Source organism: Carlito syrichta, unplaced genomic scaffold (assembly GCF_000164805.1).
Source record: "Carlito syrichta isolate Samal-C Ts95f unplaced genomic scaffold, Tarsius_syrichta-2.0.1 Scaffold302058, whole genome shotgun sequence".
NCBI lineage: Eukaryota > Metazoa > Chordata > Mammalia > Primates > Tarsiidae > Carlito > Carlito syrichta.
This window is the reverse complement of record NW_007246154.1, coordinates 559,040-584,921: the sequence shown is the minus strand read 5'-3', so window position 1 is coordinate 584,921 and position 25,882 is coordinate 559,040. Positions and strand designations below refer to the sequence as shown.

The 25,882-nt window shown below is 43.6% G+C and overlaps 1 protein-coding gene across 2 annotated transcripts in view; it reads right to left on the bottom strand.

The window, feature by feature from the left end:
* Positions 1 to 4,050: 4,050 nt before the first annotated feature.
* Positions 4,051 to 25,882, bottom strand: part of SASH1 (SAM and SH3 domain containing 1) — a 363,374-nt gene continuing 341,542 nt past the window's right edge. For both annotated transcript variants that reach the window (XM_021711326.1, XM_021711327.1), the window contains 6 exons: positions 24,976 to 25,185; positions 23,413 to 23,563; positions 18,047 to 18,160; positions 11,892 to 13,036; positions 10,496 to 10,627; positions 4,051 to 7,348 (listed from right to left, as the gene is read on the bottom strand). In XM_021711326.1, coding sequence (XP_021567001.1) covers positions 7,085 to 7,348; positions 10,496 to 10,627; positions 11,892 to 13,036; positions 18,047 to 18,160; positions 23,413 to 23,563; positions 24,976 to 25,185 — 2,016 coding nt within the window. In that variant the 3' untranslated portion in view covers positions 4,051 to 7,084. The remainder of the gene's footprint in view (positions 7,349 to 10,495; positions 10,628 to 11,891; positions 13,037 to 18,046; positions 18,161 to 23,412; positions 23,564 to 24,975; positions 25,186 to 25,882) is intronic.

The window sequence follows — 25,882 nt, the reverse complement described above, 5'->3', positions numbered from 1 at the left end:
CTGGCATGCAGTGGCCGCTCCCGGCCACCGCAGCCTCGACCTGCTGGGCTCCGGTGATCCTTCCGCCTCAACCTTCCAAGTAGCCGGAATTACAGGCATGTACTACCACGCCCGGCTGATTTTTTTATTTATTATAGAGATGAGGTCTCACTGCCCAGGCAGGTCTCGAACCCGCGGGCTCAGGGAATCCATTCCCTTCAGCCTCCCAAAGGCACGGGATTACAGGCTGAGCCATCCAACCCGGCTGCAACACATATTTTTTCAGCCCTTCCACATGTCAGGTGCTGTTCTGGGCACTGGGACCACAGCAATAAACAAGACAATTACCTGTGCTCATGGAATCTATACTCTGGTAAAGCTGAGAAGATAATAAATGACAACATTCATTCATTGAATGAATAAAGTGTGTAAATTGCTTCAAGCACTTCATATGGTGTTTTGTCCCATATATAACAGATCCTCCCACCCTCTACTACTTTCTACCTATTGGAGGACAAATTGTATCACATGCTTGAATGGACCAGTAAGGGACCAGAGGACATGTTGAGTGACAGCTTCCAGTTCTACAGAAATGACTCTCTAAGATTTGAAGGTGGTCCTGAATACCAGAAAGTATAGAACAATATGTTGCCTCCACAGCAGGATACAGCCTCTGAGTCTTCCATTTTGGCTTCTGAAACCAAGATCCTAAACCCAGTACAATGACATTGCAGCAGTGACAGCAAAAGTTGAGATGGGGTTGAGAAGACATGGACAGTGTTAAAAATCCCAGCAGGGAGCCTCCAAGATGTTAGGTCATATCTGTCAGGGTGGGTTGTGTGATCCAGTGCAGCGTGAAAGATGCACAATTAGATTGGAAATTGCACAGCAGTTAGATTGGAAAATATAGTTTATTTAGAAAGTGAGAGAGAGAGAGAGAGAGAGAGAGAGAGGACATTCACCTCCCCCAGTTAGGGGAGGGGGCCAAAGCTACGAAAACACAGCGGCCACAACTCAAAGAGCATATGACCAGACCAGAGCTTAGCAGAGCAATGAGGAATGGGACAGGGGGAGACAGGGAGAGTGGGAGAAGGGGAGAGAGAGAAGCTAGGGGAGGGGGCCAAAGCTAAGAAAACATGGCCTGGCCATAGCTCAAAGAACACATGCCAACCCATAGCTTAGCAAGGTAATGGCAGACGGAGAGCGAGAGAGAAGGGGGTGGCAGGGAGGAGATTCACCTCTCCAAGGTAGGGGAATGGGTCAAAGCTTAGGAAACATGGCAGTGGCCGTAACTCGAAGAGCACATGGCCACACTGGAGTTTAGCAAAGCGATGGCCACTGCTGTGTGAAGTTGAGTGCCTTTTAACCCTTGCTTTTTATGGGGGCAGGTCATTAAGGTGATTGGGTGGTAGGCTTCTCCACGTTATCATGGAGGAAGGCAGGTAAGTACAGGTACTGACGTCAGGTGATGGATGGCAGGCAGATGGGTAGGCTGGTCATATGACTGCTGCCATGGTGATGGTGTCTGTGTGGACATGAAGGGTTGATTAGGTTAACTTGGGTTTTATTGGTGGAGGCAAATACTTGAAATAGAAAAGTTAATTAGTACACAACAAGCTGGAGAGGGCCTTGTACACCAATTGTCAATAGCTACCTCTGAGAAACTGGTTCTGTCCTTGGCTAGTGATTAGAGGATAAATTAAAGTGAACTGCCAGAGAAACATGACAGAACTAAGCAGTGTTAAAATGGCTGCTCATTGAGTATATTGCCTCCATGTTATGCCCCTTCAGGTAGTCCAGCAGGCAGATTGCTGGGACAGTGTCGTAACTTGCAGTGTGTGCTTGTTATGATCCGTTTCCTCCTCGGTAAAAGCACTACATTCCCTCTCAAGTGATAGACGTCTGGGATTATTTATTTGACTCTAAGCTGACTCTTAGAGATGAAAAGTGAAACACTGAGAGGGATCACCAAGGGTGAGCACGAGCAGCCCTGGGATAGAAGTCTGAGGTTCCTGAACATTCTAAGGGTGGGGAGAGGAAGAAAAGGCTGCCGAGGATGCTGAGAGGAGGTAACTATGGAGAAGGGGGTGGGCAAGAGAGGAGGGGCAGAAACTGGGGAAGAGGAGGTAGGAGCGGGAACACCACCGTCCAACGCTGGAGAGAGGACAAGGGGTGGAAGCCAGGGAGGTCCTGCTGGATTTAGGAAGTAGTGCACTGCTTCCATCATGGCCTTGGCTGCATCCAGGGACCAGTGGGCTGGGGAGCCTGTAGAGTACAAGGAAGAAGAGACGATGGACAGGAACATCATTCAAGACATTTGGCTGTGAAAAGCAAGAGACAGAGTAAGGATCCTTTAGACGGGGGAAGAGTGAAATGTTTACAGGGAAGGGTCGTTGGCACTGTTCTAGTCGACGAAGTTTTCTTCACAGGCCAAGGCAACATACAACACAGATTCACGAATAAGAACAGGGCTGTTTTGGAAGGGCTCCATGTAGCTACCGCAAAGGTCTTCAGGCCGGGATTCTTTCCGAAGTCTATACTGCCTTGGAAAGCTTTAATAAGGGAATCTGTTTCTAGATGAATATACACGTGGTTCTAAAATGGATCTGCCTGGTGATCCTGCCAGTGCTTCTTTCCTATTTCTTCTTTCATAAGTGCCCTTCTTCTATGTCACAAAAAAATTTCTGCATCTTAATGGGTTGTAAAAATATCTGGGAGCTCCAAACAGTTAGGCAAATTTGAAATAACGTGTGTTGCAACATCTTGGCTGGGGTGTGGTGGCTTATGTCTGTAATCCTAGCATTTTGAGAGGCTGAGGCGGGAGGATTGCTTGAGCCCAGGAGTTTGAGACTAGCCTGGGCAGCATTGCAAGAACTTGTCTCTAAAAAAATAATCAGCCAGGCATCGTGGCATATGCCTGTAGTTCTAGCTACTTGGGAGGCTAAGGTAGGATTGCCTGAGCCCAAGAGGTTGAGGCTATGGTGAGCTGTGATTGTACCACTGCACTTCAGCCTGGGTGACAGAGTGAGCCCGATTCAAAAAAAAAGGGAAAGCATGTGAATAAGCTTGGAGAATATGCTATCATCTCTGTATGGTAAAACACATATGCAATGATATTTATAACTACACAGAATATTTCTGGACAGACCAGTGCTAGTTAAAATAGGTTGCCTATAGTTAGAGGGAGGCTGGGAGAAAAGGAGAGGGTGTCTTTTTGGTATTGTCTCAAGTGCATATGTAACCTACTCAAAATTTGTTATTACTAACCCCGTTTCCCCAACAAAAAGTGTGTCTTGATATATTGTGGTACATCAACACTGAAAATGCTTTTTTTGTCAAGTTGACTAATTTCTAGAATATCCAGACTTAAGACTTGTTTTCTTGGTTATCACCTGAGAATGTTTTCTCTCTCGGTAGGAGATATGGGTTGTGTTACCATTTATTTATTTATTTATCTTTTTGAGTTGGAGTCTCACTCAGTCGTCCAGACTGGAGTGCAGTGGCCGCTCCCAGCCACCTCAACCTCGACCTGCTGGGCTCCGGTGATCTTTCCGCCTCAGCCTTCCAAGTAGCTGGAACTACAGGCGCGCGCTACCACACCCGGCTAATTTTTTTGATTTATTGTAGAGATGAGGTCTTGCCAAGTTTCCCAGGCAGGTCTCGAACCTGTGGGCACAGGCAATTCACTCACCTCGGCCTCCCAAAGTGCAGGATTACAGGCTGAGCCACCGAGCCCGGCCTTGTGTTACCATTTAAATGTATAATATTGAGCAAGTCAATCATGACTGATTCTTCATTTAAAAATGACTGTCTTAGAGATGACTTCCAAAAATCTCTTTCTGGGGTAAGAGGCTGTGGTTATATGATTCAATTATGCACATTAAAAAAAAATGCAACAAATAGGGAAAGACAATCTGGGTGCATGTCAGTGAATTTTGGTGAAGTGGCAGAAATAAATTGTATTTTATTTATTGTAAATAAATAAAATAATTTACACAACATATTTCATTCTTGGATCACACTTTGCAATCTGTCATTCATCTTTGAAGTATCCAAGGAAAACGAAAGAGGCATATTCAACTGAAGAAATTTATTTACTTTTTTTTTTCTAGGTACATAGATGACATAATTATAGACAAGTTTTGATACATAGGAAAACCCTTCTGTCCACCTCTTTTTTTGCTAAATGAATCAACACAATAATTTTTACAATTTTTAAAACAATACACAGCTTTCTTGGGCTGAAGCAATTGCAAGAACATATTGGTACTGGTATATTACAGCTACTTACAATGTTTAAGAACAGCAATGGAGAAAAATAAGTTATTTAAATATTGATTTCATATACAGAAAGTGCAATGTTGTTAGTTGTTATATAACTTGCTTGACAGTTTCTTTTCTCTATCAATTTAAAATCAAGATAACTTGGACTCGAACTATTATACTTTTTTTCTGAAAACAATACAGTACGCACATGCAGCAGTGACTTGGTGAGTTGACTGCTTTTGCTGCAGTTATAAAAGCAAATTTCTCTATGTCAGGAACTGATTTTCAATAGAATAGTAATTTTCAATTTCACCCACAGTTGGGTTCGGGACAGAGAAAAGGGCCTCTGACTAAGGCAAGGCCATGGAAAGATATCTGCTTCTTGGTTATCTGGGAATGTAAATAGTAGTAGTTGGAGCTGACTGTATTTCCTTCCAGACAGCTTTAAAGTAAAAATTATACACCATGTTATGTGTAGCTACCTGAGCCGAACTGCCTTTCCAGGTTTCTTTTGTGCTTTCCAAAGACAACAATTTTCACTGTTTCTCAAAATTCTGTACCAAATGCAACAGATTAAAACTGGATATTGCTGAAGCCTACCACCTGTTTTAACATCCACAGGCAGCCTCAAACCACCTCAGTCAAATGTCACACACAAACATTCAGGCTTTTCTCAGATCAAAGAAAAAGTTTAAAGCAGAAGATCAAACACTAAAGATATATATAAAAAAGTTTTTTTTAAACAACACAATAAAGTAAAATCAACCTCAGACCACTCAGATTAGACATTCCCACCGAAAATTATTCATGGTCCCTGAATTTGATTTTCTATGCAAAAGGCATTGATTTCCAAAGAATATGGTTTGGCATTCTCAAAAACTCCAGAAAGTTCCCTTTTCTGGTGCTACTTTGACTTAAATTAAAATCCTCCACAGAAAATGAACTAAAATGTGAAAATTCGTATGAGATTTCTCCTTCTCCTTTGCTACCTCCTACTTGACTTTTGTGTGGTCTTTTTGCTCAGCTTAAACAATGACAGGATGTGTCAGCAGGTCAAGCTGAGGCCTGACAAAAGCAGGAAGAAAAGTCGCTTACAGTACCCATCTCCACCACAGCACACGAAATACACGGAATGCTCCAGTTAGATGAGAACTCTGCAGCCTCAGTGCATTGTAAACGGGCTAGGCCACAACCCAAGGGGACAAAAATGAGCTGTTTTTAAGAGTTCAATAGAAATTTGGCAGCTTTATCTTTTTATGCCACATTTCCACAACCTCTTCACATGGCATCTTATAGAAGGTGAATGTTATTAAAGAAACATACATTATTTTAAAAAACGCATACCAAAGCATGAAAAAAATACATCACCTGAGAACATCCTTTTCCTCAGAAACCTGGATTCAGATAAAAAGAATACGATAAAGATGGCTTTGTAATTCATGAACCACCCTCCCACCTGAGGGAAATCATTTGTTGATAAGTAGATGAAACATAACAGAACTTTTGATCAAGTCCTTGTGGTCAAAGTGTTTCTATTATAAATGAGTACATTTGATGCTTAAAACAGTGCTCACAATAAGAATGTAAGCAACAGAAACCTTAAGAGTTTAATTGTTTAAAATTGCTGTTTGCTAGAAAAATCAGACACTAGACTAAAGAGAATAGAATATGCTGAAATCAGTGAGAAAACAAGTACTTAACACATGGCTAATGTGGTTTGTCTGGCTTCATAACAAGCCTTTATTTGAGCTAAAAAAAAAAATTAAGAAAAGAAAGATAATATCTGAATAGAACACCAAAAAGACCTTTGAACATCTTACAAATGACTTCCCTTTTTAAAAACATCTTTCTGAAAAAATATTCAACCTTACAACAACCTTTCACTAAGGTAAGCAGTTAGCTGAGGACTGAATTTTGGAACGGACATGGTCAGGATTCCAAGTCAATACTGCAGCACAGTGACCAGCAACGGTAACGAATTAAAATGGAGGACAGTTATTATGAACACACACACGCCACACACCACACACACGCGGTATCTTTGAGAATTTCAGATAGCTTTTTACAAGATTTGTAGTTAGTTCAAAAACCAAAAACATGAAGTGTGTGCCTGATGAATACCTCTACAAAACAAGCCATGTTACAATGAGACGATTAGAAAAGCCCATTTTTGCTGAAAACATCCTAGATAGGTTAGGTGGCAGTCTAAGCTGAAGATTTGGAACTATGGTTACAGGGTTGTGGACACTAGTTAGATAACTGCTTAAACGCTTATATTAAGGCAAATAAAAGCTGATTGCTAGAAAGCAATTATTAAAATGTCTCTTGTTTATCTAAAGGAGAATAGGACTTTTTTTTTTTTTTCCTGGTGCAGCCAGATGTTCTAACCTTTGAACAAATGAGCATGGTCAATAGTGTACAATAATTCCCGAGACAGCTCCTTTGGCCTAGCTAAGCCTGTCTGACAGAAGGTCAAGGACACTATCAACAACGGGATAGGCTGCCCCCCTACTCATTCCAGCCTCTGCCAGTGCACAGAGACAGACTAGAGACACAGCCTTTGCAGCCAGTTGGCATCTTGGCGCTTCTGGGTTCTGAAAATAAAAATAAGTGCTTGTCTTTTCTTTGGAGGTCAAAGAGAACTGCACTGATTTCCTTGAGGGAGCTCTTCTGGAGGAGCAGGTTCTCAGTCCTGTGCCAAGTTTCGTGCTCTGTTTGGCCACACACTGGGCCTTTCTTCTGGATCTGGTCTGCATGTCCAGGGATGGAGGAATTGCGACAGCATCGTAAGCACAGTGAAAAGGTGGCTCTTGTCCAGAGAGGTCCATTTCCGGCCTGGCTACATGGCCTCAGGGTCTGGCGGCAGTTTGAAGAGTCTGGCTGCAGATAGGAGCTTTGTTATGTGTCTCTCCTCTGTGATGCCGGCCTCCTGAAGGCAAGTGTGGGACAGAGAAGGCACTTGGCTCAGTGTGCTGAACCCCGCTGCAGAGAAGATACTGGTGTACATGGGCAGACCGATGGAAATGAGCCAATCTGACACAGACAAAATGCATCCTGGAGAGACGGGTTTCCTGCAGATTTCCGTGAGTCCTCCACTTGGGATCTGGATGAATAAAAAAGGCAATATTATAGGAACTCCACATGTGTCACTGGAGGTCCACTTCATATATGCCTAAAAGGAATAGCACTGAGATACTGCATTGCTAGATTATTACCAGAAAGTGATAATGCAAAGTGATGTTAAAGATCAAGATTAGCATGAAGGATTCTTCTCCAGGATGAAACAAGCCGGGTGGCAGTGGCTCTCGCCTGTAATCCCAGCACCTTGGGAGGTCGAGACAGGGGATTGCCTGAGCCCAGGAGTTCGAGACTAGCCTAGGTAACATAGTGAGACCTCATCTCTACAAAAAATTACAGAATTAGCCAGGAGTGGTGGAACATGCCTGCAGTCCCAGCTACTTGGGAGGCTGAAGTGGAAGGATCGCCTGAGCCCAGAAGGACCAGGCTGTGGTGAACCAGGATGGTGCCACTACACTCCAGCCTGGGTGACAGTGCAAGATCTTGACTCAAAAAAAAAAAAAAGATGAAACAAATCTTCAAGGATGGATCTTGACGGTTCTAGGAGGTTTTTGAAATTTTTTGTCTCACTGTGATAGTCTCTTTGATGAGCCCTAAGATGACTGAACAGACAAATCTGTTTGATAGCATGGGGCATGATTCTCAATGGGGAGGGTTTTTATAAAGTAGATTTTTCACTGTATTTTTAATGTATATTAACAGCTAGAAATCTAAATATTTAATCAATACAATTATTTAAGGAATTTAAAATACAATAATATCAAGTGCTGATTAGGACAGGAAAGGAGATGTCTAAACTTGACTACTGGGTATATAATGGGCTACACCATTCAGAAAGGTGACTTGCTAGCAAGTGTGAAGATCCTTGAGATTTTTGTACAGTCTTGATGAAGCAAACTCTCTTTAAGGAATATATCCTTGGAAATTAACCTTGGACATATACAAATATTTATTAACAAGGATGTTCTTCACTACAATATTTAAAATAAAAGATTGGAAAAATCTGAATGTTTCAGCCATATGACACTGGCTACGTAGGCCGTTTGCATAGTATAACACTTTAATTTTTATTTTATTGTAAGGATGTGGGGTTTAACTCAGGATTAGGTATACAAGTAGACATCATACAGGTGAAGTTTGGGCTTCCCTTTGGTCCCCACTTTGCCTGGCTTGAGAACAGGTACCTTTATTGATGTGTTCCCCACCCCCACCCTGGCAGTATCTCGCTACTGCCAATGAATACTTTGAACCAAAGTAGTCCTCCCTTATTCAGGGCTCCACTTTCCATGATTATTAAAGTAAAAATTTCAGAAGTCAACAATTCATAAGTTTCCACCATATACCGTTCTGAGCAACAATGATGAAATCTCAGGATGTGAATCCTCCTTCCGTTCACACTGCCCTTCCCCTTAGTCACTGAGTAGCCCTCTCGGTTATCAGATTGAGCGTCATAGTACAGTAGTGCTTGTGTTCAAGTCCCCCTTATTTTACTTCATAATGGCCCCAAAGCACAGGAGTACTGATGCTGGCAATGTGGACATGTCAAAGAGAAGCTGTCAAGTGCTTCCTTTAAGCGAAAAGGTCAAAGTTAATAAGGAAAGAAAAAAAATTGTATGCTGGGGTTGCTAAAATCTACAGAAAAAACAAATCTTCTATCCATGTAACTGTAGAGAAGGGACAAGAAATTTGTGCATGGTATATAAAGGGTTCAGCACTATCATCCAAGCGTTCAAAGAATCCAATGGGGGTCTTGGAATGTATCTCCTGAGGACAAGACAGAACTACTGTATTGATAATATAGAAGAATTTTTTAGTAACAGAGAAGCATTTTCATGATCTGATACCAAGAACTGGGTATTTCAATACTGTATATTTACTACTATACATGTGCAGAGAAATGAAAAGTATTTCTCAAGTAATGGACAAGTAAAAATTGTATATACGTAGTTATAACACATAATATGATGTTTTGATAAATGTATACATTGTGGAATGGCTAAATCAAGTTATTTAACATATGTTTTACCACACATACTTTATCAATTTTTTTCTGTGGTGAAAACACTTAAGATCTGTCTTAGCGATTTTCAAGTATACAATATATTGCTATTAATGGTAGTTACCATGTTGTAAAATAGATCTCTCTCTTTTTTTTTTTGAGTTGGAGTCTCACTCTGTCGCCCAGACTGGAGTGCAGTGGTCGCTCCTGGCCACCGCAGCCTCGACCTGCTGGGCTCCAGTGATCCTTCCGCCTCAGCCTTCCAAGTAGCTGGAACTACAGGCATGCGCTACCACAGCCGGCTAATTTTTTTGATTTATTGTAGAGATGAGGTCTCGCCAAGTTGCCTGGGCGGGTCTCGAACCCGCGGGCTCAGGCAATCTACTCACCTCAGCCTCCCAAGTCACGGGATTACAGGCTGAGTCATCGAGCCTGGCTAGATCTCTTGAACTTACTTATCTAACTGAAAATTTGTATCGTTTAGACAGATTTTTAAAAACATTAAAGAGATATGGTCTTGTTATGTTGCCCAGGCTGGACTTGATCTCCTGGGCTCAGACGATCCTACCTCTTTGGCCTCCTGAGTAGCTGGGACTATAGGTGTGTACCACCATACCCAGCACTGGATAGATTTTTTTTTAAAAAGTTTTTCACAGTGCTGGAATTATGGATAATTTTCTTTTTTCTTTTTGAAACTGTGTTTTAAAAAAATGTCTAGGCTGACCGTAAACTTTCTCTGCAAATATCTGTTTTCTATAGCTATAATGAGCCCTTGCTACTTGGCAGCTGTCAGCATGCTTATTATTACGCACTACAGCTCAATGGACTTCAGAAACTTGGACAAGTTGGCCAGGTGTGGTGGCTCACTTTGGGAAGCTGAGGCAGGAGGACTGCTTGAGCCCAGGAGTTTGAGACCACCCAGGGCAACACAGTGAGACCTTGTCTCTACAGAAAAAAAATATTAGCTGGGTGTGGTAGCACATGCCTGTAGTCCCAGCTACTCGGGAGGCTGAGGCAGAAAGATCACCTGAGCCCAGGAGGTTGAGGCTGCGATATGCCATGATTGTGCCACTGAACTCCAGCTGGGTGACAGAGTGACACTCTGACTCAAAAAAAAAAATAGAAGAAAAGGACAGAAAAGAAAAGAGAGCTGGGGAAGTGCGTGCTGCTTACCGCCATGCGGTGCTGCTTCCGAAGCAGCTTCACACGGATCTGGTCCATGTTGGTGGCGACGTCCCTCTCGGGTTGACCCAAGTCCTCTGCGTATCTCTGCACCAGGGCTTCAGGAATGCCACAGCGGCCATGCTGCCGGGGGAGAACAGAAATGTGGTATCAAGGCTTGCAAGGACTTATTTTTCTTGCTCTAAGATACACCAAATATAAACTAGGATACGATACTAAACATTATCACCAAAAGTTTTAACCTGAAATGAATATATATCCTTTATTGTCAGTATAATGCTTTAGGGGAAATACTTGGACATCTTTTTATTCCAAGGACTGATGAGCTCTAGGAAAATATTTTGAAACATAATGAAGGTAGAATATTCTGCATCTTTTGGATCAATACCTTCACCTCACTCGACCTGATCATTTTGTAGAATACGATTCCTCTGATGTTATGGAAGACAGGAGAATGGACACACTTCTCTCTATATAGTCTACTGCACTTCATCTATGGCGAGTTATATCACCATTTCATGAGGCCAAAATTTACTATAGAGTAGAATTCTCACTTTTTATTTAAAAAGGTTTATTTACAAAATATCAAGAAGAGGAAGGGAGAAAGAGGAGGATCTTATTCCAAGGTATTCATAGTCATAAGAATTTTATAATGAAGACTCTCTGGAATGCATTGTAACAAAACCTATGTTTCCAGGAGTAAAGTACTGCCTGACCTGTTATCAGTGATTTGTCTTCAACAAAGATTTGGTATTGGTAAATCTTTCTTTACAAATGAGTAATAATTTTCTGTTATAGATCTAAATGTTTTTGGTACAATGAAGGTATTTTATAATACCTCCCGCCCATTACCTATACAGATACCTATAATTATTACATCTGAATAGGGCTCTATAATTTTCAAAGTATGTTCACATGTGCTTTATTTGTTTCTAATAATCCCTCTAAGAAATATCTAAGCAGGCTATTTGTAGTCCCAGCCTACATATAGGGAAATGAAGTGGGGAGATACCAATGTCTGAACATACATGGGTTGAAAAGATGGGGACGCTTGCCTTACTTGGTTTCTCCTGTCCACTAAACCATGTTTTCCAGAAACCATTTCTGGTACTGCTCACTCTTCCTATATAGTATGGCTGCCAAAAATTAAAAGCAAACAAGCCAAAGGAAAGCAAACTCTGGGGGCTGTATTTGCATTTAATCTGGAGACTCTACATCATTTATTGAAACTTGGTGGGCAGAACCTGTTGGTTGGGGATCATTCTTCACTCTTGGAATGGCCCGTGCTACTGGGCCAGCCTCAAGGACAGCTGTGGGGTTCATCTCCCCTGGCTGCCTGACTTACAAAGACAAAGGCCTGTGAACGTGGGGCCAAGGCTTCTGATACCTTATCAGAATATGGTTCTTCCGTGAGATCAATGCCTTCAGTGTGCAGCTTGTTTTCAGTGAGCATTTCCAGATCTACTCCCCGAGCACAGGAGACCTTCCTGGTCAAAACTGGGCCCAGCTTCACGCCATGCTCCTGAAGGCTCGTGCTCTCTGGGAGCTCTGAGAGCCAAGGGGGTGGCCTTGTACTTGGTGGACTGCTAGGTGCCTGGCCTAGAGGAGGCCTAGGAGCCTGTGTTGGGGGACAGTCACTGGGGCTGGCAGGGCTGCCCCGTTTCACTGGCAGGCATGGTGCATCCGAACTGGGGAGGGTCCCACCAGGGCCCATGGGACCAGGATGGAGTCCATTAGCAAGACGTTCTCTGCTCTTTTTGGCAGGAACAGGTGGAGGCTGTGATGGATTTTTTGGCTGCATTCTTGCCTCAGGGACCCTCTGCTCAGCATCGACCCCTTCTTTGGTACCCGGGGGATGGTGTGTGCCTTCAAAACCGTGTCCTTTTCTGTGACCCTCCAGAGGCGTCCTTGTTAAGTTGTGTTTAGCTCCAGGAGGTTGAGCATCATAGTTTCTGGGCAAACACTGAGGAAGTGACGTGCCATGTGCAGAGGCTGCGATTGAGCCATCCAGTTTCTCAGTTGTCATTTTCTGAGTGTCAGAAAATCTCTTGCTTTGGGTCAGTAGCAATGCATTGTCGACAGCAGAATCTCGCTCGGAGGGTGGGACCTTTGTGGCGGAGGTGGTTATCTTTTGTGGCACTTCTGGTACAGTCTGAGGGGAGGGTTCTGCCACCTCAGTAGGCACGACTTGCTCAGCACCGGGCTCTCCTTGAAGGTCATCCAGGGAATGGGATCGGGACCAAGTGTCTACAGTCTGGGGGCCCTCCAGGGTCTCACAGCTCCGACAGATGGACACTGGGAGGCTTCTTCGGTTTTTATTCAAACTAGTCACACCTGGCGGGTCACAGCTCTTGGACATGTCCACGGGAAGGCCACTGCCCAGCCTGCCTTCCTCCTGTCCCTGCTTCAGTGCATCCCCTGATTTCATTAAAGGCAATGTTGGGTAGTTGCCCAGCTTGTTCCTGGTGAAAGCCTTCAGGCAGGACTCGGTTGATGACTTGGCAGGTAGGAGGCTAGCTTTCCGAGTCTTGCCTGTGAGACAAGGGAATATTTTACAATCACATTTTTAAAATGATTTAATCAAATTGATGCATAAGGGTGTGCTAATAATTGAAATCTCCAACTCCTATATTCCATTGTTGTGTTATACTATGGACATAAAAATCACATTGGGTGACATAGTTATTATGGTTCCATTTTTAGTTTTAGAAAGAATTCTTAGTCTTATTAAAGGATTCAAGAAGACCGAAATTAATGGGGTTATGTGGAAAAGACATATGCTGTAAAATAACTCCAGGCTTAATGTCTGTTCCTAGCTGCAATCTGTGTGGAAGGAGGCTGACTGTTCATCCCCCATTTAGAGACAACGCAGACGGGATTTCTGTTTGGTGAGTATAATTTCCTAAGATCATGACTGAAAAGGAGAGGTGAACTGAATTCCAAACAGGCTCTACGAATGGTGTCCCCTACAGGGTGATCAGTGAAAACTCCAATCACTCCTCCTCGGAGCCACTCTCCTCTAATACATTTATTCTAGAAACAGTCAACCAGCCTTGATGCAGACAAACTTATGTGAGTATTTTGCCAGAGACAATCTGTAAAATACCAATATGGTTCAAGGTCTCAGAGAAAGCAACAACTCTGGTGAAAATAAAGTGTCAGACTGATAATTCAACTATCCGCCAGACATAATCTACTTATTTGATGATTGTTGATTGACATTAACTGCTGCTGCTAGATAAGCTTTACCAGAAAAATACTATATGGGCCAGGCACTGTGCTGAATGTTTTGTTCTCATCAGTACTTGAAACACACACACACACACAAACAAACAAACACACAAGAGCACACACACACACTTACATCCTTTGTTATATTTTTGGTTAATAACATGTTGGTTTTGTGCTTTGACATTGGGCTGAGATGCCTAAGGCAAAAACTCTAAAAATAAAACTTCTGATGTTGGGTGTGGTGGTTCACGCCTGTCATCCCAACACTTTGGAAGGCAGAGGCGAGAGAACCGCCTGAGTCCATGGGTTCTAGACCAGCCTGGGCAACATGGCAAGACATCATCTCTACAATAAATAAAAAAATTAGCCAGACATAGTGGCACACACCTGTAGTCCCAGGTACTTGGAAGGCTGAGGCGGAAGGATTACCTGAGCCCAGCAGGTCAAGGCTGCGGTGGCTGTGAGCATGCCACTGCACTCCAGCCTGGGTGACAGAGTGAGACTCCCACTCAAATAAACAAACAAACAAAAAAATGAGCCAAATGATCCTATTACTTTAGCCCTATAGAAATGAATGAAAATCCTAAACCCATATTAGGTTTAGAAGGTACAAAGCAATGCTGGCTTAAACCTCTGGAATGCCACTGTTTGTAAGTAAAGGTTTTCTTCCCAATTATTATTTCAGTAAACATTTTAAGTGAAATGTTTTTTACAATGTTGACATCTTTTAATAAATAAGCAGGGAGAAGAAATCAGGCTGTGGACTGGTTTGACTGGGAGGAGAGATAAGATGGGGAGTGTTCCTTGAAGAAAGAAATGACTATTTTGGGCCAATGAAAAATATTCTCTGATAAAAATCCCTATATGCATGCTGTATAAATGAGGGAGAGGGAGTAGAAAGAAAACATGACATCACAAGTGGTTTGGCCATTATCAGCAAGGAGAGAAAGAGACTCCTTTCATGATTTCATAGCCTTCTATCTTAATTTCAAACTAAGACTGATGAACAGGAACAGTGACGACCTCTTCAATCAGACATTTTTTATTTTGTGATTTTTTTAATTTTTAAAAACAGAGACAAGATCTTGCTATGTTGCCCAGGCTGGTCTCAAACTCCTGGTCTCAAACAATCCTCCCACTTCAGCCTCCCAAAGTGCTAGAATTACAGGTGTGAGCCACCGCGCCCGGCCCAATCAGACTTGTTATTAATTATCCCACACTTTTGATAAAACATAAACTAACACATGAAGTACTCTGGAGACATGGTCAAATGGCATTTGTCCTCGTTTGTATGATAATGTGACACCTCAAACCCTATCCACCTGTATGCTTCACACTACACCTACAACATGCTAGGCATTTGTTATTATTTTGTTGCTACATAGAGATCATTAGTCTGATGTCACTATTGAATATACTGACCATGGTCCTACTTTTCATTAATAGAAAAATCAACTAGCCTGGGCAATATAGCAAGACCTCATCCCCACAAAAAATTTTTTTAAAAATTAGCTGGGCGTGGTAGTGTGTGCCTGTAGTCCCAGCTACTTGGGAGGCAGAGGCAGAAGGATCGCCTGAGCCCAGGAAGTTGAGGCTGCAGTGAGGTATGGTCAGGCTATTGCACTCTAGCCTGTGCAACAGTGTGAGACTCCAACTAAAAAAAAAAAAAAATAGACAAAGGGAAATATCTGTTCAGAAAACATATCACATGGCAAGTTTAAAAATTGGGCGAAATAGAAAATTCGTAAAACCCCTTTAGTATGAATTTTAGAAATAAGGCTTTCCTTCCCCTTAAGTCCCAATGTAAACCATACATATACATTCCACTTTTGTGCATTCTGCTGATATGGGAATTATCCCGCAACTCATCTTGAGTTCAAAGTGTGGTTCACTAACTTCTTTAATCTAGTTCTTTAGCAGGTGCACATGAATTCTTTTGGCCATTTAAAATTCTGCCAGTGATATCTGTGATAATCCAGAAAGTTAGAGGGATTAATTTACTGAAAATATTTGAATGTGAAAAAGTTATTACAGAAAAAATAAAAACCTTCAGAACCTACATGAGGTATTTGATGTTTACAGAACCTCAGGATGCTCAGTGATACAGAGTGGAGTTTCCACCCCACCTGGACCTATCTGAAAATTAGGGTTTGGGAAGAACTACTATCTTCCCACATTGACAGAATACCTTGAGTGGTGGGACTCATGGGTCAAATTTTGAGGTACCCAAGATGCTCATCAGAATTAGGATTGGAGCTGGGCTCGGTGGCTCAGCCTGTAATCCCGTGCCTTGGGAGGCTGAGGTGAGTGGATTGCCTGGGCCCGCAGGTTCGAGACCCGCCTGGGCAACTTGGTGGACCTCATCTCTACAATAAATAAAAAAAAATCAGCCGGGAGTGGTAGCGCATGCCTGTAGTTCCAACTACTTGGAAGGCTGAGGCAGAAGGATCGCCAGAGCCCAGCAGGTCGAGGCTGCGGTGGCCGGGAGCGGCCACTGCACTCCAGTCTGGGCAACGGAATGAGACTCCAACTCAAAAAAAACAACAACAAAAAAAAGAATTAGGATTGGGTCACTCATAAGCGGACCCTGAACATTTACCATAATACTATAAGAAAGGGATTGGCAGTAGCAGGATACTGCCAGGGTGAGGGTGGGGACACAACATCAATAAAGGTACCTAAGGTACCTAATCTCAAACCAGGCAAAGTGGGGACCACAGGGAGGCCCAAACTTTAGCTGTACGATATTCACTTGTGTACCTAATCCTTGGTACCCCACATCTTTAAAATAAAATACGGCTGGGTGTGGTGGCTCACATCTATAATCCCAGCACTTTGGAAGGCCAAGGTGAGAGGATTGCCTGAGCCCTCAGGTTCGAGACCAGCCTGGACAACTTGGTAAGACTTCATCTCTACAATAAGTCAAAAAATTAGCTGGGCCTGGTGGCGCGTGCCTGTAGTTCCAGTTACTTGGAAGGCTGAGGCAGAAGGATCGCCTGAGGCAGATAGGTCGAGGCTGTGGTGGCCGGGAATGTGCTACTGCCCTCCAACCTGGGTGACAGAGTGAGATTCCAACTCAGAATAAATAAATAATAAAATAAAATAATAAAGAGAAAAAAACAAATGTCAAAAAATAAGTAAATAAAATAATTAGGACTGGGGTGAAGCAAACAAGTTGCCCCAGAGAGGAAAACTTCAAGAAGAGGGTGAGTCAATCTCTGAGTCAGGCTGCAGGGTCGGTACGTGAGAGTGAGGAGCACCTCCTTAGAGTCTGCCCCCTGGCGCCTCATTGCCTCACATTTGTCCTGGTTTTGGTGACCACAGTGGCCCTCAAACTATTTTTTTGTCATGACGAGACACATTTTACATTCATCGTCCAGTACACAGAGACACACAGGTACGCATGCGTGTGCAAATACACATAGACATAATAGAAACAAGGATTATAAGCAACGATGTCAACAATACTAACCCTTACATAATGGAATGTACTGACACGTTCTATTCTATTTGGGCTTACAACTGCTATCCATAACCCACTAACCCTAATAAATTGCACCCTGCAGGATTACAAAGTTTGCTTGGATAGGCACTGAATAAATATTGCAACACATGGGCTAAGAGGTGAGATTCCAATGACAGCTAAAAACGATCAGAGCTGGGCATTTTTCATGACAATCTTAGAGTTTGACAGAGATTTAGGTGGATGGTGGCAGCGTGACCTTAACTATTGTTTCTAATCTTGCTATAATGGGAATTCTGGGGTCATAATAGGAAAGCACAGAGATACACATGGTAACTTTTGGCTCACCTGACCCCATTCCACTTAAGACTCCCCTTTTGTTTGAGACAGGCATATTTTTTGAAATTTCATATTGACTGCTTCCCAATGAGTAGGACAGAGAAACGACAAACAAGACAAGTGGCCGTCCAGTCATCCTCTCCCACAGTAATGGCCTCTAGGCTCAGGACATGCCATTGCGGCATTTAAGACACTGCTGCTGGTGTGACCCTGAATTATAGTCTACCAGGTAAATTGCTTTTCTGATGGGCCAACACTCAAACGCTGGTTTTTATTGTGTAGAGAAATGGGTATAGGAGACACACAATTTAGGTCTTACAGCTGCAGCCATTTTAGACGGAATTCATTAACCTTGCCCAGCAGCCAGGGAGGTTAACTCTAGCCTAGAACAGTGGAGAGGTCAGGAAGGAAAAAATGACCACTGAGTTCATAATGCCAATGGAATTGTTCTTTTGGAGAAAACTGTACTTTTGAAATGGGTAATAGTCAAAGCTGGTTCCTGACGTTACCGTTTTCCAGGTGCTCACTGCTTTCGTAGCATCCTGAGTCTCGGGGGGAGCATCCACTCAGGCCCTGGCTGTCAACCAGCAGCTTCTCTTGGGATCCTGACTGGTCGCTGTTACCTGGAGAAGGTGAACACATGTATGGAATCACAAGAGGAGTGAAAGGCAGTTTTCAAAGTCAGATCTCGCAATTTTATCCTCAGTTCCTGCCAACTGCTTTTAAGCTTTGCACTTTTAGGGAAGAACAAATTACTTTAAAATAAATGAGATCAAAATGAGTAAGTGAGATCAGGACATTTTTCTTTCAAATAAAGTATCAAACACATGAAGATAAATTTAGAGAGTCTATAGTTGGAATATGTTGGTTGATGCCCTTTTTTTTTCCCCTAAGAGACAGGGTCTCACTCTGTTGCCCAGGTTGGAGTGCCGTGGAGTGATACTGGCTTACTGCTGCCTCAACCTTCTAGGCTCAAGTGATCCCCCTGTCTCCGCCTCCTGATAGCTGGGACTACAAGTGTGTGCCACCATGCCTGACTAATTTTTAAAATCTTTTGTAGAGACGGAGTCTCACTATGCTGCCCAGGCTGGTCTCAAACTCCTGGGCCCAAGTGATCTTCCTGCCTCTGCCTTTCAAAGTGCTGAGATTACAGGCGTGAGCCACTGCAACAGGTCTGTCTATGTTGATGACTTTTAATTTACCCAAACAGAGGCTGGCTCTGGACTCAAGGCTATGAGGACAGTAGACATTCAGATCATCCTGTTGGTAGTGGGGGAAAGCACTCAGTCCCTTCCGAGTGAGGACACCATCAAGGAGATGCAAAGAGAGGATAAACATCCCATTCACAGGTGGGCTTGAGTCATATGTTCTTCAGAGATCTCTAAGACATGTCCTTCAAGGTAATTATATTACCAGCTTTCCAAATTCAGGAGTCAGTATTAAAATGTGAAATTTTAGTAGCATTTAGGCCAGGAATGGTGACTCATGCCTATTATCCCTGCACTTTGGGAGGCCAAGGCAGGAGGATCACTTAAGCCCAGAGGTTTCAATCTAGCTGGGGAAACACAGCAAGGCTTCATTTCTACAAAAAAAAAACAATTAGCTAGACGTGGTTGTGCACGCCTATAGTCCCAGCTACTCCAGAAGCTGAAGTGAAAGGACTGCCTGAGCCCAAGAGGTCGAGGCTGCAGTGAGCTGTGATTGTACCACTGCAGTACAGCCTGGGTGACAGAGTGAGATTCTGATCCCCCGCCCCCACCCAATAGTAGCATTTAGCATTATTTAGCCTCTGGGGACATGTGCCAACTTCTGTGCTATCTCAGCAGGAGTAAGGCTGGCATAACCAGTGACAAATCTTTGTTTTTGTGACTTGGAATGAGTTAGAGGGTTTTCTTTCTTTTTTGCTTGTTTTCTTGACCAGCATTTCAAATTTCTGCACAGGGAAATCTCAGAAAACCCTCAAACCTGGAAACTGAGGGACAGATTCATGGTTATTGATACAGGCAGGTGCGTGAGTGCAAGTTGGACATCCTCTTTCTGAGAAACCCTTTTAAAGAGAAGCATTGCTATTTGTTAATTGTACCTGAACAAAGCCAGTGGGGGGAAAAAAAAACAAGAGAAGCATCAGATGGTTCTGCTGCATGAGTCTGCCCAGAGTCAACCACGTGGACCTTCAATACCCCAATAGCATCACTCTCCGTGATCTAGAAAGGGGACACATGCAGCCTCACATGGAACACTGAGGTTACACGTAGAACATCTTTGCATTATTATGCAGAGTAAGGGCTCGGTCACATAAAACAGAAACCAAGAAAACATTTTCTACATAAAATAGCTGGTTGCAATGATAAGTGATTTCATTTTCCTTTCTCTTCATTTCCCTCCCCTCCCTCCCCACAAATCCAACCACATGCACAAAGAAAAAAGAAATCAATCTACTAGAAATATGATGCCTTTTCTCAGGTCATCAAAACACAGACGTGGGGAGGCAGTGGGCTGCCGTTTGCATCCGTGCCACTGCACTGCCCCTCCCGCCCTCTTCTTGCTTGTGCTTCTCACGGGGAGAGTGTTCTACAACCCAAATTACAGTAGAGATCACGGCAGAATCACCCTTAAATTTGAATCTCAAATTAAGAGTGCTGTTTTAAAAACAAAATGATTCACGAACAATTAACTAATTGGAAGCACGAGAGCAAATACTTCCTCCTTCTTCCCTACCACACCACCAAAACGTAGAACATTCTAGAGTGATGTCCTCATTGTGTGGAAGAGTCTGTGGATTTGGAGCGGCCTTTGTTCTAGCCTAGCATGTTATTTAGAAAAATGAGACTTCAAAATGAGGGTTTTGAGCTCTCCATGGCAACCCAGAAAGAGGAATCGGTGTGGTCTGTCCCTGGCGACAACTTCAGTGCACCGCAGTGGCCAAAATAGACTCAAGTGATGACCCATGGGAGTAACACAGAAAACATGTTTGTTGCCGCTGCAGGGAAATGTATGCTGTGCCTACACCTTTGGGGATCACAGCCTCCCCAGTTACAGCAGGACAGGAGAGGGAAGGAATCCATCCTATCACCCAAAAACCAGTTCAATTTATAAACTCATGAGGCACAAGGCAAGGGGCTAGAGTCACTGTCTTTGTCAGGAAGAAAAAGAGATGGAATGTCTTTTATATGTAGTGCAGAATCAAAACCACAATTTTTTCACACTTATTGGCATTAATGCCAAGGTATGAAAGACAGAAAAACGATGGGCTAGGACCATAAAAATTCACAAATAAAAACAAAGTGCTGGGTTGTGAGGCTGAAATGCCATTTGAGCATGACCTGAGTTTGGACCTGAAGGGACTCTGCTTAGGCTAAAGCCCTCCCTGTCCCCACCCTTCCCAAAGATGTACACACACACACACACACGTATGCACACAAGAAAGATATGCAAAGACACCTATAAGATCTTCAAATGTCAAAAGGTGGTGGTACATGAGGGTAACCACCATTTTCTGGAGAACAGTTATCGCAAAAGAGACGGGAATGGGATTCTTGAGGAGCAGGACGTAATGGGCACGCCCACAGCCACTTCAGCCTTGACCTGCTGGGCTCAAGTGATCCTTTCACCTCAGCCTTCCAAGTAGCTGGAACTACAGGCATGCACCATCACACCCAGCTAATTTTTTTGATTTACTGTAGAGATGAGGTCTTGCCAAGTTGCCCAGGCTGGTCTCAAACCCGTGCGCTGAGGTAATCCTCTCACCTTGGCCTCCCAAAGTGCTGGGATTACATGCATGAGCCACTGCACCCAGTCCACAATTTAAACATGTTTTAAACAGTGTTTTTTAAAGGGAGCTTTCCTTTGGCAGACCTAGGACAGTGGGTCTGGTCCTGGTATAAGGAAGAGCTGTCTGACCACTAGGAGTCTTTTCCAAATGGCACCCTGAATAACAACTGCATTCCCCACTTTGAGAAAGGCTGGACGGGTCTGACTTCCAAGCTGTGCTGGAGATGAACTTTTTGCTCTGGGTGGAAGGTTGAGCTAGAAAACTTTCAAGATGCCTACATATCTGCAAGATCTCAATAGACCTCTGTATCTCTCTCTTGTGCACAGAAATTTAGTTTGACAGAAACCCACTGGGTTCTCCTAAGTTATCAGTTATTTGGAGGAAGTACTTCTTAACCACAACAAATATAACTGCATTAGATGTAAAATCTTTTAACTCTAGTATAAACCTAGATCCAGACACTTGGCACTAATTGGCCCTTGCAGCCTTTGCTTTAGACCCAATGAAAGGAAAAACTACTTTATATATATCAGGGAAGTTCTGAATAGGAACAGCATAGATTCAACACTTATGAAGAGACTTATGAAGAAGCAAAGAGGCCTTCTCAGCTTTCTGAGCTAGCACCCTGCTGGATAAAAAGACCCTCCTGCAAGACATCCCCTGGAACACACAAATCTCAGGATGTGACCCTAGGAGGGATGATGATTCTAAGCCAAAGTGGTATGAAACAGACTATGCACAGATCCCTGCTGTGCACTCAGTATTTAGCTTTGCTCTTCCCACATAATGAGTGATACAGGAAAAATAATGAATAGTGTGTATACACCAGCTGTTCTCAGTGGCTGAGGATAAGCTAATGAGCTAGGTTACAGAGCAGCATGTGGTTCAGGAGAACAGCTAATTTAATATTAATTCATATTAACAGGGCTGGTTGGCTATACCAGTCACTGTGCAGGCTATTTACACACAGCCCGGCCATGGATCCCCATGTGTCTCGTGGGGGATTCAAGCACTAAAAAGACCTGGTTATAAAGTGCTATTAACTATGAATCACAATTCCCTCCACACCTATCCCTGAAGGCAGCCTATTTACCTCAGGCTCAGACATCTATTTGATGGTGTGTTTCTCTATGTTATCCGTTAATTTAAAGAGTACCTATTTCGCAGAAGCGGATTGAACTTAGTGACACCCATGCTTCCATGTCTCTTGGGCCTGATGCATTCAGTAATGTATAATTATTTTTCCACCATTAACCATGGTTTCAGTGTGTCTGTAGCAATAGAAACGCTATTAGCTACTGATATTCTTGAAGCAGAGCCCTTGATAAAAAATGCATTTGAATTCAATAACTGGAAAGAATACTCCCTTCGTGATGACTGATTTCGGGAATATTTCTGATGTCAGACTGAAGAATAAAGAGCAAGATAAGGCGGTTAATGGAGCAAAGGATATGGTATATCCAAATAGAAGCCATAGAAGCTGTGAGCTCACTGATAATTCTCTTCACAGGCTGTGAAAATAAGCTGTCGTTTAGGTTGGGAATTTGCAAGGCAATCAATATGGAATTCTCTACATAGTCACTTCAAAGAGACAGTTCCTTCTTTAACAGAAGCTGATGAATTTCATGTATCCACTAACCAATCTGTTCAATAAAAAACGACCCCTCATGTGCTTTGAGAAGTAAGTAATCCTTAGTGGGGTGAGAAATTCCCAGCGGGTCAGTCACCATTTTGTCTAGGTATCCTCAGGGCCCGCTGAAGGCTGCACATCCCAAATAGTACTTAAAGGTGAGGTGTACTGGTTTCTTAGGAAAACTGTAATTCAGTTCTCTCAGACACTCAATGCAACATTATCTACAACTAGTAAAGGTATCGGCGGGAAGTATGGTTTTCTTTTGCTCCCATGTTAACAGGAATGCCTGTATGGGGAATTTCTATGTCTTTGTCCTGTTTGACATAATATAAAACTGTCCTTGGCTTTATAAAGAGCAGGGCCACATGAGTGACTCCAGGGAGACCAAAACAAGTGTATGGGTGGCCTGCTGGTGACTGAATCATGTGGCTCATCTAACAGGGAACAGCTCTGCTCATGAAGGGACTTACTGTCATATTCCTGTAACAGTTCCACTGCTGTCAGGAGAACAGCTCTGTGTTCGGGGTCCCTGATATTTAACTCATCCAAGTCTTCCTCCTCCAGCAGCTTAAAGGTATCCAAATCTTCATAGCCATTGAATAGGAAAGTGGGCATGTGCTCCTGTGACAGGGAGAAAGAAGACAGGAGTGAGTCAGTGGCCCAGTCATGTGATACACCACCAGCAACTAGCATCCCACACTACACTCTCTTAAAAATAAGAAAAATTGTTTGACTGAGTCAAAGTCTCACTCTGTCACCCAGATTGGAGTGCAGTGGCACAATCACAGCTCACTGTAGCCTTGAACTCCTGGGCTCAAGCAATCCTCTCTCCTGAGCCTCCCGAGTAGCTGGGAACACAGGTATGGGCCACCACACCAGTTAAATTTTTGATTTTTTTGTAGGGATGGAGTATCACTATGTTGCCCAGGTTGGTCTCAAACTGCTGGACTCAAGCGATCCTCCCATCTTGACCTCCCAAAGTGCTGGGATTATAGGCATGAGCCACTGTACCCAGCCCCTCCACTCTTTTACCATAGTCAGCTCTATGCTAACCGAAAGATCAGTAAGTATCATTTGTGATATATCTGTACCTCCTGGCCCTCCAACTTAGTAGGTAGGTGGGGCATTGTATTAACCATGGGCTAGGAAAGCATGCATTGCAAGCTGTGATGGACTCTGCTGGATTGTATTATAATTGTGCCCTTGATATGAACTAATCCCTTTACCTCCACAAGGCCCACAGCAGAGGAGATGCTTCCTTCATTTATAGAGCTATTAAAATCCAACTCAAGGCCGGGCAGGTGGCTCAGACTGTAATCCCAGCACTTTGGGAGGCCGAGGCAAAAGGATTGCCTAAGCCCACAGGTTTGAGACCAGCCTGCGCAACTTGGTGAGACCTCATCTCTACAATAAATCATAAAAACTAGCCAGACATGGTGGTGTGCATCTATAGTTCTAGCTACTTGGAAGGCTGAGGCAGAAGGATTGCCTAAGTCCCGCAGGTGGAGGCTGCGGTGGCCGTGAGCATGCCGCTGTACTCCAGCCTGGTAACAAGAGTGAGACTCCAACTCAATGAATAAATGAATAAATAAATAAATAAAATTCACTAAAAAAGTCCTGCAAATTCCTCAGAGCAAGAGGGTTTTGCTAGGAGGAAACAGAACCTACCACTGCAGACTCACCTAGAAAGAACCCTACTAGATGCTGAGAGAGATGGTGGGAGAGAGATGGGGATGGAGGTGCCCAGAGGCCCCCACAGAGCTGGGGGTGCCAGGGGTTTCTGCTTACAGCCCTTCCAGTGGCAAGTCCTGACCCAGGGTGTGTGCTGTCACCCACGACTGAGGTCAAGGGCAGCATTAGAATACTGGTGACTATTTTTATAGAAAGATGGATACTTATCATAGTAATGGGCTGTCCTTATTGGACAACACAGATCAACTCCTCCCCTGCTCTAAAAGAGCTGTCATTTGCTTAGCTTAGATGGGAAAAAGGCAATGCTGAGCCAGGTGAGACAAGAGTAAGAAGTGACTGACTTTCAGGTTAATCCGATCAAGGAGATCCTCCACAGACTTAGGCTGGGGTGGTCTTCCTTTTCTCCTCCTCCTGGTGGGGCGCTTGGGCTTCTCCTCATCTTCATTGAGCACATCCACATAGATGAACTTGAACGTGCCAACCTTGTTGTTCAGTAGGCCCATCCAGGTACCCATGGGAGGTTTGCTGATGATATCGATGATATCTCCTTTCTGTGGCCCAGGGAATAAAGATCTTTCCATTAGATACATTGCATGAAGGTACAAATTCTGAATCAGTCAGATGCATGAGTCATGCAGATGTGAAAATGCTACAAAGGTCAGAATCAGGATCCCACAAGTTATTCTTCTGAACAATGCACGTAGGATGTGACTGGGGGTATGGCAGAGGTCAGATGTGTACTTACGACTGTGTTGGATTCCATGCAGGCCCCGGGGCATGGTCCCTCCATCCTCCTGCCCTACAGGACCAGGTATGGCTGAGGGCGCTCTCAGTCAGCCCACCCACCCGGCACTCTGAAAGCCTTCCCATCCTCCAGGGCGCTCCCACTTCTTGGAGAAAGCATTTCCCACCAGTCCCAGTCAGCAGCAACCCATCTTGCAATTGCTTTATACACTCTGTGGAACTCATCTGTCCCACAGATATCTCTATTTATACAGGGGAGGCAGTACAGAAACTTGGGTGGGATGAGGGATGCAACAGAAATTCTAGAGGAAAGCTGAGGTCAGAGGACAGGGCCAGGAGGATGGGGAGGTGATGACTGAGGGGTTAACACAAGACCCTCTCTACGCCTCGACTGCTGGCTGGTTCTTGGTTTTATTTTTCACTACAGTGGAGACCAGGAGATCAAGGTAGCTAAGACACCGTACAGCCTGCCCCATCACAGTCCAACATTCAACAGTAAGGAGG